The sequence below is a fragment of the Micropterus dolomieu genome, linkage group LG09 (genome assembly GCF_021292245.1).
Source record: "Micropterus dolomieu isolate WLL.071019.BEF.003 ecotype Adirondacks linkage group LG09, ASM2129224v1, whole genome shotgun sequence".
NCBI classification, from domain to species: Eukaryota; Metazoa; Chordata; class Actinopteri; order Centrarchiformes; family Centrarchidae; genus Micropterus; species Micropterus dolomieu.
The window spans coordinates 13,981,806-13,996,223 of NC_060158.1; the positions used below are offsets into that span (position 1 = coordinate 13,981,806).

General features: G+C 39.5%; 3 protein-coding genes across 3 annotated transcripts in view; all 3 read left to right on the forward strand.

The window, feature by feature from the left end:
- lix1l (limb and CNS expressed 1 like) overlaps nt 1-6,037 on the forward strand; it is an 8,714-nt gene extending 2,677 nt beyond the window's left edge. Inside the window, exons 2-6 of the mRNA XM_046058057.1 lie at nt 229-392; nt 708-848; nt 1,419-1,514; nt 1,983-2,060; nt 2,782-6,037. Coding sequence (XP_045914013.1) covers nt 229-392; nt 708-848; nt 1,419-1,514; nt 1,983-2,060; nt 2,782-3,033 — 731 coding nt within the window. The 3' untranslated portion in view covers nt 3,034-6,037. The remainder of the gene's footprint in view (nt 1-228; nt 393-707; nt 849-1,418; nt 1,515-1,982; nt 2,061-2,781) is intronic.
- LOC123976789 (CUB and sushi domain-containing protein 3-like) overlaps nt 1-14,418 on the forward strand; it is a 309,765-nt gene that overhangs the window by 69,760 nt on the left and 225,587 nt on the right. The gene's annotated exons all lie outside the window — the stretch shown is intronic.
- On the forward strand, nt 6,876-13,193 carry sf3b4 (splicing factor 3b, subunit 4). The gene is made up of 6 exons (XM_046058056.1): nt 6,876-6,969; nt 7,979-8,107; nt 8,273-8,815; nt 10,839-11,006; nt 11,241-11,402; nt 12,861-13,193. The coding sequence occupies exons 1-6, from the start codon at nt 6,936-6,938 to the stop codon at nt 13,031-13,033; spliced, it is 1,209 nt and encodes a 402-aa protein (XP_045914012.1). The 5' UTR covers nt 6,876-6,935; the 3' UTR covers nt 13,034-13,193.

Consider the following 14,418-nt stretch of genomic DNA (forward strand, 5'->3'; position numbering starts at 1 on the left):
TGGATCCCCCCCCCCCCCCCCCCCTTCCCTCTCCACCCTTTTCACCTTTGTGTTTAGAGAGGATGTTGCACAGCCATTAACTAGTGGCACTTTAAATGCAAACTTAAAGTATTTAGTATTTAGATTTCTAGAAACCAGAATGTTTTTACGTAAGTGGAGGTTTTTCATAAAAGAAAGTGTTGATATACCACAATGTGACGAGGCTGCTTTTATCTCTGTGCCCCGCAGTAAACGTGGTGGAAGCTTTACAGGAGTTTTGGCAGATGAAGCTGACCAGAGGGGCCGACCTGCGGAACGGAGCTCTAGTTGTTTATGAAATGGTCCCATCCAACAGCCCTCCATATGTTTGCTATGTTAGTCTTCCCGGAGGCAGCTGCTTCGGAAGTTTCCAGGTACAGTGTCTGCATGATAACAGGAGTTTTTTTTAAATTTTAATTTTAATAGGGACAAATGGACATCAATGAATGCGCTGTGTTATGAAGAAACCCTTCATTCTGTACGATTATTGTAAGAAAAATGGTCCTTCAAGTGCCATGTTACCAATATAAAGCAAACTCAAGACAGCAAGACAGATCACTATGGTCTGTGCACACTGTTGCTATCTTTACTCCACAGATACACTGGCTGTCTTTGGCTTTTCTGACTGTATATCTTGTATTTCTGAATGTATCTGACGGCTTATGCATGTTCTCTTCACTGTTTGACAGTTCTGTCCCACCAAGGCGGAGGCAAGGCGCAGCGCTGCCAAGATTGCTCTGATGAACTCAGTTTTCAATGAACACCCCTCCCGTCGCATCACAGACGACTTCATTGAGAAGAGCGTCAGTGAGGCCCTGGCCTCCTTCAATGTAAGTTACGTATAATAAATTTACAGTCAGTCCATAGGAAGCAAAGTAACAGTATATCTGCAGTATAGCACCACATGGACACATGTAAGATATGCAAGTAGTGCATCTGACTTAATATGTATGTATATGTAATACAGTTGGCAACACACACATGAATATTTGCAGCACAGTAGATGTTTTGAAAGTTTGCACAACACATTCCAGTAATTGATGTTTTGAAAAGAACATTAAGGAAGATTAGTTTGCCTTGAATTGCCTCCTAAAATCTCACACTTTTTCCAAGGTGGCTTCTGTATAAAATGGTTTACATAGATGTATAGGTCGTAAATGTAAACCACTGCCCTAAATCTCTGAAGAAACTTTTGGACATTCTTCATGGAAACATACATCATATATTATTATTACAGCCAACCCCCACTACCAAAAAATGTTTAATTCTGTGTACAACACACATTTTAGATATCCTCTCTTCATTATTTTCTCATCATTATATTCACCCAAAAATCCAGTGTTTGCCGAGCTGTTGTGTGCACAAACAATTGTTAATTAACTAGCTGTTGTTGTTTTCAGGGAAACAGAGAAGAGGCTGACAATCCCAACACAGGAATTGGGGCATTTCGCTTCATGCTTGAGTCCAACAAAGGAAAATCCATGCTGGAGTTTCAGGTGCTTAAACCTCTGGAATGTCTGTGTCGTGTAGCATTTTATGCTACTCAGACACACCAAAATAGTGTGGAATTAACGTTGGCGAAGTTTGAGCCCAGGTGCTGTCTTTAAGTGTTTTGCATTTGTTGAGCTGGATTTTGCATACATAAAATTTAGATGTAAAGATAGAGACCAAATAAATGTTTTAAAGAGATGTCTAGTTTGTATGCCAATTGCATTCTAGCGACACCCCTCTACAAATAAACAACATTTCGTGTGGATACATCTTACACTCCGATATTTCTGCTTATCTTTTACTTATAGCATGGAGCTTGAGGCTAAAACATATTAACCCTGTGTCTAGTAATAGGAAACAGGAAGTCTGAAGGAAGCATGCATTCTTTGCAATACTGAACTTGCTACATATCGAGTGTTCTGAAGCGAGTTTGATGCCTTATTACTGCTGGCTTGGCTGTGTTTGTGCTTCAGGAGCTGATGACTGTGTTCCAGCTGTTGCACTGGAACGGGAGTCTCAAAGCCATGAGAGAACGACAGTGTTCCCGACAGGTACTGTCATATATCTCACAGAGAGGGTTCAGTTATCCATGCACAGTAGTAGTTTTCATCACTTTTTCATCAAGTTTCCTAAACAGAGAGTCAAATCTTTCCCTGCATTGCATGACCGGTCCAGACAGATTAAACATTTTCTCTGCTCACCACGAGCGGGAGCCTTGCTAGAGTGCAGGGGTGAGCTGGAAAACAAGCTCCCGAATTCTAACACAGGCTACCTAAAAGATTGATTTTAAAAATAATCTCTGGTTGTCATTGACGTATCTTCAAATTAGGACACCACCAAATTGAGGTTTACTTTCCCAATACCACATCTGATACCTCAACTCAGGGTATCTGCCGATATCGAGTACTGATCCAATACCAGTGCTCTCTTTTTTACCACATTTAAAATCCCGTGGGAGCAGTTGTAGGTCAGGTAACATGAGGCCAGGGACTGCTGTGGTGCTAAAAACTGAGTTGGCAGCCCACTGCGACTAACTGAATGTAATTGAGAGCGGAAACACTGAATCTTTGAAATACACTTCAAGAAGAAACTGTATTTAATGTGGTAATCGTTTCTGGCGCTGCTTCACTACTTCAGATTGGAAACACGATCCTTTAGCTGAGAGTTTTGCCAGTCATGGACAGAGATTTACTGAAGTCATGTGTTGATCTCGAATTGGCGAGACCACTTAGCTTTCCCTCTGTGACACTGCTGAACTTATTTTATTTGCAGGAAGTGCTGGCTCACTATTCCCACCGGGCTCTGGACGATGACATGCGCACTCAGATGGCTGCCGACTGGGTGAACCGGGAACAGAGCGTGGCGGCCACTATTGCGCAGGAGGTGGCGTCGACAGAGCGAGAACTGGAGGACGCCAGGCTGGCGGGCAGAGAACTGCGTTTTTACAAAGAGAAGAAAGACATCCTGATGTTAGCCGTGGGCCAACTCAGTGCAGCCAACACTGCCACCCTGCCCTCGCACTAAACCTACCGTCCATTTTGGAAACATGCCTTCACACTCCATAGGATTCCTGGTAACAGTATTGATCCCTTCATAGATTTAAAGGTGATGTCATCTGAACTTTTAGGTTTCTTGTGTTTTGTTATGAGAACCAGGTAATCAGTCCTTTGACTTACAGTATGCACAGCCGTCCATAAAACACACACCTACCGCTATAGCCGTTACCTCTTTGTGCCTCGTGATTACAGGATACAATTACAGTGCTTTAAAAAAAAACACCTGTAAACGTGCTTGGCATACCAGCTGACTGAGGTTTACATGTTTGTTTATTTCTTTATTTCATACAGTATTTAGTCAAAGAAGACGTACAGAAACACAGCCTGCCTTTCATCAGTGAATGTACAGGACATACGTTAATATGACCCATCAAACCAAACACATTTGATCAGGGTATGGATCATTCTGAAGTTGGTTTCTTTCATGTTTTGGGTGGGTTTACTTGCACGTAGTATTTTGGAGTCTGGCAAGTGAAGCTGGTCAAATGTATGGGTCTTTAAACCTTGATGGCAAATACCCTGTGTCCATGAATAATCAGAATATTTTGTCGCCACAAACACAGCAAGAACAGCAAAGAGACATGTGTGTATGTGGAAATCCTCAAATGATACCAAAATTTAAATAAGAAATGAAACATACATATTGGCTCATGTAATAATTTGTGGGTACTTGTCAGCAGGAGACTGATTGCTCTGACAGCAGCTCAGGTTTTTGGAGAAAAAAAATCAGATAGTGAACCATCACTAAGTTATCTTTTTTCTTTTTGTTTGTGAAGGCTCCTGACAACTATTTTAGTGTTCATCGATCGCTTGGTGACCATGACACTAGCTGAATGTATATTTTCAGTGTGCTATCAACTAAGGGATCTGTTAAGCAGTGCTGACATTTAGACTATTGAATTACTCTCGTGATACAGATTGTGTTTGTGTCAAGTGGTTCATCTGGAGAAGTTAAGAGGAGTTGTTGCTTTGTCGACTAAAATGTAGGCCCGGGACCTCAGCATGAACACTGTAGTGACTGGAGGAAAAATGTGGAGTTGATGAATGATTCATCATGTATGAGTTATTGTAGTCAATACAAAACAGTACCAGCACTTGTGGTTTATGTTTTTGACGAACTGGAAGTTCGGAACTTTGTTAGCAGTGCTAGTGTGTGTCCACGGGCTAACAAAAATGTATGAAACACGCACTTATCACCTTTCAAATATTTTTTATGTTGAAGGACCTGAATTCGTTTATACTGTAAATGTGATATCTTTATTTTTCTTTATCTATCTAAAAGTATTGAATACATTATAAGCATGAACGGTTTTCAGTGAGTAGTCTTTTAAAGACCCCATGTAATGGAAGTGAGAGTTTAATTGATAATGAGAGGCTCTGGTTGGAGGGAACTGTGGGCATTGAGTTATGTGGGTTAAACAGCAGGAGGGCCTGTCTTGCTGGTGGATTGTCAACATCAGAAACTGATTACACAAAATTATTGGGAGACGGCAAATAGAAAAAAAGAAGAAGAAGCGGAGATGGAGTGTGATGGAGCCAGAACCAATTTTATTATTGTATTCTTGTATCGCTTCCCTGGGATCATTGTGCCTTTATGGAAATTGTAACATGCAATAGTTTGACATGTAAAAAACTCAAAACTTTCATTTCATTTTATGAGGTCTTTAAAGTATGTTCTACTCTGCTTTATGATGTTTTTTGTCATTTCATGTAAAGGTTAAAATATAGATTACATGCTATATTACTGTTACAGTACCTTAAAGGAATAGTTTGATATTTAGGGGAATTCTTGTATTTGCTTTCTGGTGGATAGTTAGCTGAGAAGATTGACACCACTCTCATGTCTGCTGTGCATTACATAAAAAGCAGCCAGTTAGCTTAGTATACCATTAAAACAGAAAGGTTAGCCTAGCCCTGTTGAACAGTAATAAAATTTGCCTACCAGCACCCCTAAAACTGACAAGTTCATATGCTATTTCTCATTTCTTTAATCTGTAAAAACAAAAATAAGTGTGTAAAAATTACAATTTGCCTATTCATCGAGGGCCAGTAACTTTCTAGAGTCTCTGCTGGTTGCTCATGGCAGCATAAAGTTTACAGTACATATGTAGTGATATCAATCTTTTCATCTGACTCTCCACCAGAAAGTGAATAAACGTATTTCCCAAATTGTCGAACTATTCCTTAAATATGTTACATGACATTAGATTATGAAGGATCTATTAAATCTTACTACCTTTGGTATGCTTTTCTAATCATTATATAGTGTTTGTTTGGTACTCAGCTTGCAAAATATGTGTGCAGCACAAGTAGGAAAATGTTTTTTAAATAATGTTGTCTTCTTGGCAAAGACCCTGCAGCTCTCTTCATGAAATACTTAAAATAGGCCTTTGAACTGATACAGTGAACACTTTGACCTCACAGTTCTGCAGCTTGGATACAACCTTGTTAATCTCACATTTCCTTTTTCACTTTGGTTTACGCCTACTCACAGAATCTCATCTGCAGATATGTTTCTGAATTCATTAGTGGTTGTATCGTTCCTAAAAATATACTGATCTACCAGTGCACTCATGCTAAAGCTCAAATATACAGGGATGAGGCTAGAGATCTTTAATTGTGTGTTTTTGCAATTTTCTTCTAATTTAGATGTGTATTGTGTGTGTGATTTTTGAGTTATCTTCTTACAAATGCCTTTGACTTTTCTTTGTGATCATTATCAGTTAAGGCTTTTTTAAACAATTTATTTTTTCTTATCCATTTTATAAAAACACTTGGGCTTTTTTTTTTTTTACTTTGATGCATGTGTTGATTAAGTTTTTTTTTTTGTTTTTTTTAAATATTTTTCATATTCAATACAGTATTGTTTTCTCAAGGCCCTTATTTTATGTATTTTCTATGAGTATTTTATATTCCATGTTTATACTTTTAGTAGATTTATATGATGTAATAAATTTGCTCATACAAATGTTTATTCATTTGTCATACTTATTTCACTGCTTAGTAAAAGAGTGAATATATGGACCTACATAACTTGGATCAAGTAAATGGATAATATTTTTTAATGGTGGTACAAGCATAATTTACACTAATGAAAAAGTAGCTTTTCACAAACAATTTAAGATGAAATTTACACGTTGTATGTGGTATACACAGGGATACATGCTCCAAATCACATTTGGGCTACAGCTGTGTTTTGATGGAGGTAACATGGATTACCCAGAAAATTTAAAAAAGAGAAAAAAGATCTTTGCAATTGTTCCAGGCAACACGTGTTAATATTATGACTGCACATGAATTTCTGGTTCCATACTAAAGTTTTTTTTCAACAGGAACAATACAGATACAGAACACTGTTACATAAAAATAAATATTGTAATGCAAGTGATAATATGAATTCAGTGATAATATGAATTCAGTATGGGGCATCTAGCTGAAGCTAATTTCCAGCCCCTGACCCTTGTTGAGCTTTTTAATTAAGGTTCAAACAGGTAAATGGATAAAACAACAGAACAGATGATGTGTGGATGATAGCCTTTGTTGTGGATATGCAGTTGAAACACATTCAGTTCAACATAACAAATAATCTTTGGCTTACTATAATCTCTCACCTCCACAACCAAGCCTAACCTAAATACATATTGTACGAAGAAAATGAAAAATAAAACCACCTTTCCTCTTTCAGTAAGAATAAGCTAATTTCTCAAATAGTTTGCTGTTGCGAAATACGAAAGTAAAAGATTATTTAAACAAAAGCAGAAATATTTGGAAGGATTCTTTTATTTTGTATTACTACGTCCGCCTCCGGCACACAAACAGGAAGAGGCGGGGCCTCAGTTAAGGACGCTCGCCGTGCGTTGTTCATTCAACATGGCAGCGGGACCAATTTCAGAGAGAAACCAAGGTAACTGCAACATTGTTATACCTGTTTCAGCCTTTTGTTTCGGTCGTCTTTGAATCTGCTTGTGGGTTACACCTCAGCCTGCTCACCTTGTCGTTTTATGAGCGTCTCTGGTCGCCTGTTTTGCTAACAGTTTGTGGTAAACAACCGGTCGATCACATGGAAGTGTTCAGTTGTTAGCTTGGCTTCCCGCTAACTTAGCAATTCATTTCATTTATATTTATTTTAATTTCTTACTGTTTTTGCTGCAGAGTAACATATGTGTAGCGTTGAGTTTTGATTGTTCTAAATGTGTCGACTCTTGTTAACATATTGGACGCAGAGAGACACGTCCTTTTGGCTAACAACTAAAGTTAGCTTAGCAAGCTAACAGTATGTGGCACAACTCGGCGATCACTGACTTAACAAATGATCAGACTTTATTTCTGATAGTACCAAGATTTCGGTCTCGCTTAAGGTGCTTTTACACAGCATTTGATATGTAAAAGGACAACATATCAGACTATTAGGTTACTAATTGTGTAATATTATTTTTGATATTTTATAAATTGTGGAGTAATCTCAATAGGGTGTTAACTATCTTTTCCAAAGAACTGAAACGCCACAAGCTTTCATTCAACATCAGTTAGTATGTAGCAAAGGGATCCTATGATCCTATTGCTTGTATGTGTAACTTTAATCTTAGCCACTAGAATGAAGGTTTTTAATGTTATTTTGAGAAATGTTTTGTAAACTTCAGGTCGTATAACATCCAAAACTAGTTATAATAAGGTTACATTTCATCATAGTAAATCATCATTTATTCAATTGCATGTAAAAACGATAATAAATCTCCACTGCAGGCTACCAGACTTATGTAGAAGGAAGAAAAACAAGTAACACATTTGGTATTTATACATGATAAATGGAAGATTAGCGGCAGCAGTCGCTGCCTTTTATTTTGACTGAACCCAAACCAAGGTTAAAAGCTGGACTGAATGAAATTTATATTGAATTCTTATTAATTTTTTAGACGCCACTGTGTATGTCGGCGGCTTGGACGAGAAGGTATCTGAGCCATTACTATGGGAGCTTTTCCTGCAGGCGGGTCCTGTGGTCAACACACACATGCCCAAAGACAGGGTCACTGGCCAACATCAGGGTGAGTATCTGCTAATATTCTCTAAAACTGTGTTTTCCAAGGTAGCAACATATCAGTCAAGGTAAAAAAACACAAAAAACAGCCCCACTTTTTTTTCTGTCCCTGCTGAATTCCTTTTGCAGATAAATATCAATCATGGAGCTAACCCTTTTCACTCCTCCTCAGGTTATGGCTTTGTTGAGTTCCTCAGTGAAGAGGATGCTGACTATGCCATCAAAATCATGAATATGATAAAGCTCTATGGCAAACCAATTAGAGTTAATAAGGCCTCTGCACACAATAAAAACCTGGATGTGGGTGCTAACATCTTCATTGGTAATCTGGACCCGGAGATTGATGAGAAGCTGCTCTACGACACATTCAGCGCCTTTGGCGTGATCCTCCAGACGCCAAAGATCATGCGAGACCCAGACACTGGCAACTCCAAGGGTTATGCTTTTATCAATTTTGCCAGCTTTGACGCATCAGATGCCGCCATTGAGGCCATGAATGGTCAGTATCTCTGCAACAGGCCTATCACAGTGTCCTATGCCTTCAAGAAGGATTCAAAGGGAGAACGTCATGGCTCGGCTGCAGAACGACTCCTGGCTGCACAAAACCCTCTCTCCCAGGCAGACAGGCCACATCAGCTGTTCGCAGACGCTCCGCCACCACCCAGTGCTCCGACGCCGGTCCTGACGGCAATGGGAAGTGGGATGCCCATGCCAGGTATGAATGAAATACTGTTACACAGGGTAGATGTTAAAACATTTGGATGTTCTGTGGCTCCTCTCTTTTCAGTTGCCCATTATTTAACAACCGCTGCAGTGTAATGTAGAAAATTTTCAACCACTATTCATCAACATATGTGAAAAGATCCCATTAATAATAAGAGTTATGCAATTTAAACATCTAAACACTGAGGTGCAACCTTGCTCGGTTTGGGACTTTAACCTGCAAGCGGCAATGATGTGATGTGAAGGAGGTGGCGTTGTGAAGTTGTGAAAAACGCAACATTTGACATTTTCAGAGGAAAGAACAGATGCAAATGATTTAAGAGATTAAAGTGATGAAAGAATTTAGTCTTTGAGATAATTGCCAAAATGCAAACTTATTTTTACAGCATCACCTTGAGGTCAGAGAGTATCATTACATGTACATTAGGGGTGGGAGAATTAATCGATTCTTAGATGCATCGCGATACTGACGTGGAAGATTATGAATCGATTAACAAATGTCTAAAAATCGATTATTAAAAGTTAATTATAACATAATGTTGACGGAACGCAATAGGCGGAACTCGCGGGAAGTGCCGCGGCCGGACCGTCTGCGAGCGCACACAACAGAGAGACCGGTGTGCCCCTGTATTTGACACCTACAGAATGAATAACCACCCTACTAAAATGTCACACAGTCATTAATATCAATGCGCATGTGATGATTTTAACTCACACACTGCGAGCATGGTGACACTCGACGCCTGGCAGCTCTCTGTGTATCCTGTGTGAGAGGTCGAGCGAGCGGCAAACGAGACAGTGAAAGTTAGCGGAGGAATCTATTAGCAGTAAGTTTCAGTCTGGTAGTAAACGTGCAGCGTAGGTCACTGTGTGTCCGTTAATAAAAGTCTGTTTCCCCAACGGCTGGAAAAGTGAAGGCTGTTAGACCTAGCTAACATCTCCCCTGGAAAAGAGCCTGCTCATTTGTTGTAATAAGCTACGCCCACTCTGAGCAATCAATACCAAATCAACTGAGTAGTGACCCTAGATCGTACAAACCAAATTTTGTTCGACTCTATGCAGCGAATCACGAGGTATAAACTCTAGTGGAAGAACATCCCAGGACTGTTCAGCGAAGCTCGGACCGAGCATCTGAACAGACGCGTCAAGATTGGTTACAATATTGTAAGCCAATTGTGATTTACGGGCATTTATGTAAAATTGTACGTAAAAACACAAAAATAAAACTTTATGAGAAAAAAACAGATTGATGTATGAAAATTCCTTTGATATAAATTTTGATCAGCGACGTCCGTTGATGATCCTGCCAAAGTTTCAAAAACATAAAGTTTATAGTTATAGCGCCACCATGAGATCTGTGAGTGCCATTTTATTTGCCTGAGTAGTGGGTGGAATTTGCAACCCACCTGGTAATTTTGGTGAGTTTTCGTGCAGCAGTTTTTGCTGTCCAAACACTTTTAGCGGAGAAAAAGAAGAAAGAAAGAAGAATAATGAGAACAAAAACAACAGGGCTCAGGGCACATGCATGTATGCTGAATTAGCAAGGATGATATTAAACAAGAAAAGTTGATCTATAGGAGAAACATATCGGAAAGCAACACAGAATGCCTGAGAGGCTTACTGCATTGTATTTTGTTATAGTTTTATATTTTGAACTGTCACCTGAATTTTGTTTCCCTTTACATAAATACCCATTTCCACTTCATGTAATTCGTCTTGTGAGCTAAGTGTCTCATAACACCCCTAATAGTTATAGATTTGATTAGTTGAATGTGGTGAGGATATGAGAGTAGATAACAGGTCTTACTTTCATCAGTAAGTGAAGTTTGATCTTGGGTGATCTCTGTAGCTAAAAGTGAACACGACAGCTGACAAATGAGCCCCCTTTATGAGAAACTAATGAAATTTAAAAAACTTTAACAAAGGCTGAGGTAGGTAGAATACAGACAGGCTGACTTTGTATACTTACAGGATATGAAATGAAAACTTTAAAATATGACCTGTGTCTGTGCCAGGCATGCCACCTCCTGGTTTTCCTCCTGTTCCTCCTCCTGGATCGATGCCGCCATCAATGCCCCCTTCAATGTCCATGCCTCCAAATGCAGGGGGACCAGGCCCACAGGCTGGCGGTGGTGGGCCTCCTCCCGGACCACCACCCTTCCCTCCTGCCAACATGCATCCAGGTGATTGATTGTTAAAGTTTAAAATGTTTCCACAGTGGCTGCAAGTGGGAATTTACGCAAAAATATACGGCCGAAGTTTGACCATATTTAATTGGCCTGTGTGTCCACAAATTTCTGTAATTGATGTTAATGGATATCTTCAAGAACTAAAGGAAAGGAATAAGTCTCAGGTACTTGGAATCAGACACTTTCTCATTACAAACTGTGTCAAACATGCCTCATTGTCTTAAACAGGTATGCCTCAGATGCCCATGCCTCCTCCAGCTCCTCCTGGCATGGTGCCCCCACCTCCTGCTCCCCCAGGATCAAATCAAGCACGGGCGCCGCCACCTCCTGGTATGCCCCCACCCCCGCCTATGGGCATGCCACCCAGAGCGCCGTATGGACCTCCCATGGGTAAGCACTGTGGCGTCTCCTCCAGTCTTTGTTGTCAAATAAGTCTCTTCAGCTTACAAATACTACCTCCTATTAATTGGGGGAGAAGCAGTATTGTCCGTAAAAGAACAACTGATAACCTTAATTCTACATATCTATGTTGTGGAGCAGAAACAGATTTAATGTTTTCTAGTAATGGAAGCCTTCACTATAGCTGAAAACTACTTCATATAGTGAAGAAACGATTGACAAGAAGCTTTATAAAATCTTTGTTCCTCTATCATAAAAGATGGTCTGCTGATTTAGAGCTCTGTGGATCAAAGAGGGTCAACTGTTTAAGTTTTGGTCCTGATTTTAGGACACTGTCAGATGCCAGCACTATGACTAAAGCTGCTGTTTGCCAAACTTTCAAAACATGAGAGCTGCACCTGTGGAAGGCATGAGTTGATGGCTTGATCTGTATTTTTTTGTTGTTTTTTTTAAACACTGTAGCGCTACGATTCGCCAGACGCTCACTGCACCATTTGACATGCCTCAACACTGATATCATACAGTCTGACACAGATTGGGACCAATACGTTATTAGATCTCGCACAGTTGCTTTGAACTTGTAAGATTAACATACAATTAGGGTTGGGTAATAAAACAATGATAATTAACACATTGTACTCAATAACAATGTAACAAATGGCCAATAAATATTTGATTAAATTAATTTTAATCACAAACAAATTAGCACTTAATTTTTCTATTAAAATTTATTTTGTTGAGGAAAAGGAACTGAAAAAAGATTTAACTTGATTTTACTACGCATATTTGTTGAAAAAATATTTTATCACAATAGTTAATGTCCTACCTCAAATTTGATAAGGGATCCACTGTTTGGCATTAAGTGTTTATGTCCTGATCATAAAGAAAAGTTTAAAAACCACAATTAACCATCTGGTTTCTTCAACTTTCACTCAGGAGCAGAAATCTGCCTTTAAACTTTAATGAAATAATGATATGAAATTTTTTTGTAATCATTATTGGCCGTATCGCCCAGCCATATGTGCAAATTACAGTTTCACCCTTATCTGGAGGTGGGTTGCTGGAAAGGCGTACTTGATCTGCATCCAATGTTGTGTAGCTAAAATGTTGTAGAGAGTTAAAATCATTTGACAAGTTTGATCTTAATATGAAGTGAAAAAACATGTGAAACGTTTTCGGGAAAAATTGTGAATCTGGTTTCCTAGAATGGAGGAGTGAAAAGCTAGAATATATAATAGACAATTGTTTAAACTCATGATTTCGGTAGAGTGCATTTTTTTCATCCCTTGTGTCTCCAAACTGGCCATTATTCACCATAACTCTGATCCCCTGCATATAAGTCTTAAATTTATGAAATACTGTTTACTATGGTTACCTTTGGCTGCGGTGAGACCACATAGTCAACAATAAAGATTTTTATCACATTATGACCCTCTTTCTATCTCCCAGGTCCACATGTGCCTCCAGGTATGAGAGGGCCTCCTCCTCCCATGCCTCCACCTGGCTACGGTGCAGGCCTTCCACCTCGTCCTCCATTTGGCTTCCAGAGAGGGCCTCCAATGCCTCCAAGGCCCCCCGGTGTCCTGCCCCGCGTTCCTATGAGAGCACCAATGCCACCGTAATCCATCTTAGACTGCAGAAATGGGCTCTCTTTCTGATTTTAAAAAAACATCTTAAGATCTACTCAAGTTTGTTATAGTGAGAATAATTTAACCCCCTGTTTGTATTTTTTTTGGTCACTGTACAGATGAAGACCTTTTGACAAATAAAAATTTTAGTACATGTTTTGGAATGTTCCCTCCCAGACAAATATTACTTCATGATTAATCGTTTTTTGTTTTGTCGCTCAAAAAGGTTAGGATTTGCTTTACTTTATGTGCCCAACAAATGATTCACCTGCAATTTTAGCAGAGACAAAGATTTAGTGTCTGTAGTGCCAAGACAGCACACACCAGTGATGTGTTCAAAATACAAAGGTTTTCCTTCTCAGTCAGTGTATGTGCGTATTTCCTGGCAATGGGCGACATGTCACTGTCAAGGACTGACTTATGCTGATTGGATAAAGGGTTGAGGAGTTATGGTCAATTTCCTGCTAAGCCCTGCCCTGTGCAAAGATAATTTTGGTTGATGGCGCCGATCTTGCTCATTTGTAATATAAATGTGTCTCAGTCCCTGAGCTTACTTATCCTAAATTTGGTGTTGATAGTCAAAAGCCTAAAAGTATATGTATGTGACCTTTTTTTGCGTTATGCTTGGTAACAAAAAATCCATTATGGTGGGCTTTATGTCCAGAGGTTGCGTCTTGGACCATAAAGCCCAATAATATAGTGGGCTTATGTGAGAAATTTCACTTCAATCGGACTCATTGTGAGGGGTGTGCCTTTTTCAATATTAGCGCCATCCTCTGGACACACTTGCATATCATTTCCAGTTATTGTGCCACGTTTCATGTTTCTATTAATTCCAGCTATGTAATATGAGCTGCGGCATAAGGAAAAAAAAAAAAAATAATGGCTCAGCAATAATAAACAGACGCAAACTCAATTATTAATTTCTTATGTCAATAGAGACAGTTTATTGCACGGGTGACGACATCACTGCGAGGGAAGCTGGCTTTTCTTCAGGTCATGATGCAGTAGAAGATCAAGAATATGGCGCATGGTAACAGGAGTCTGGTGTGCTGGCACGTGTGATGTCAGTGCACACAACTTGATATTCATGTTTACAGACAATCATCTGTAATTTGTAAAAAGGCAAATAGGTGTAAGAAAGGTGTTCGTGCGCGCATGCGTGCGAGAATATACAAACAGCCTATATATATATAGTGTGTATTTTGTATGAAGGGTTTCATTGTGTGCACAAGCCTCTCATTAGCTCAACTGTAGGCCTATTTGGATCGGGGGAAAAGTGTAAATTGTACAAGATTAAAGGCGCATTAGTCCGTGCAAAGCTGGAGGAAAGTGGAAGAAATGGGCGCAGGTTGTGTGCAGACATGCGCCAAACCCCT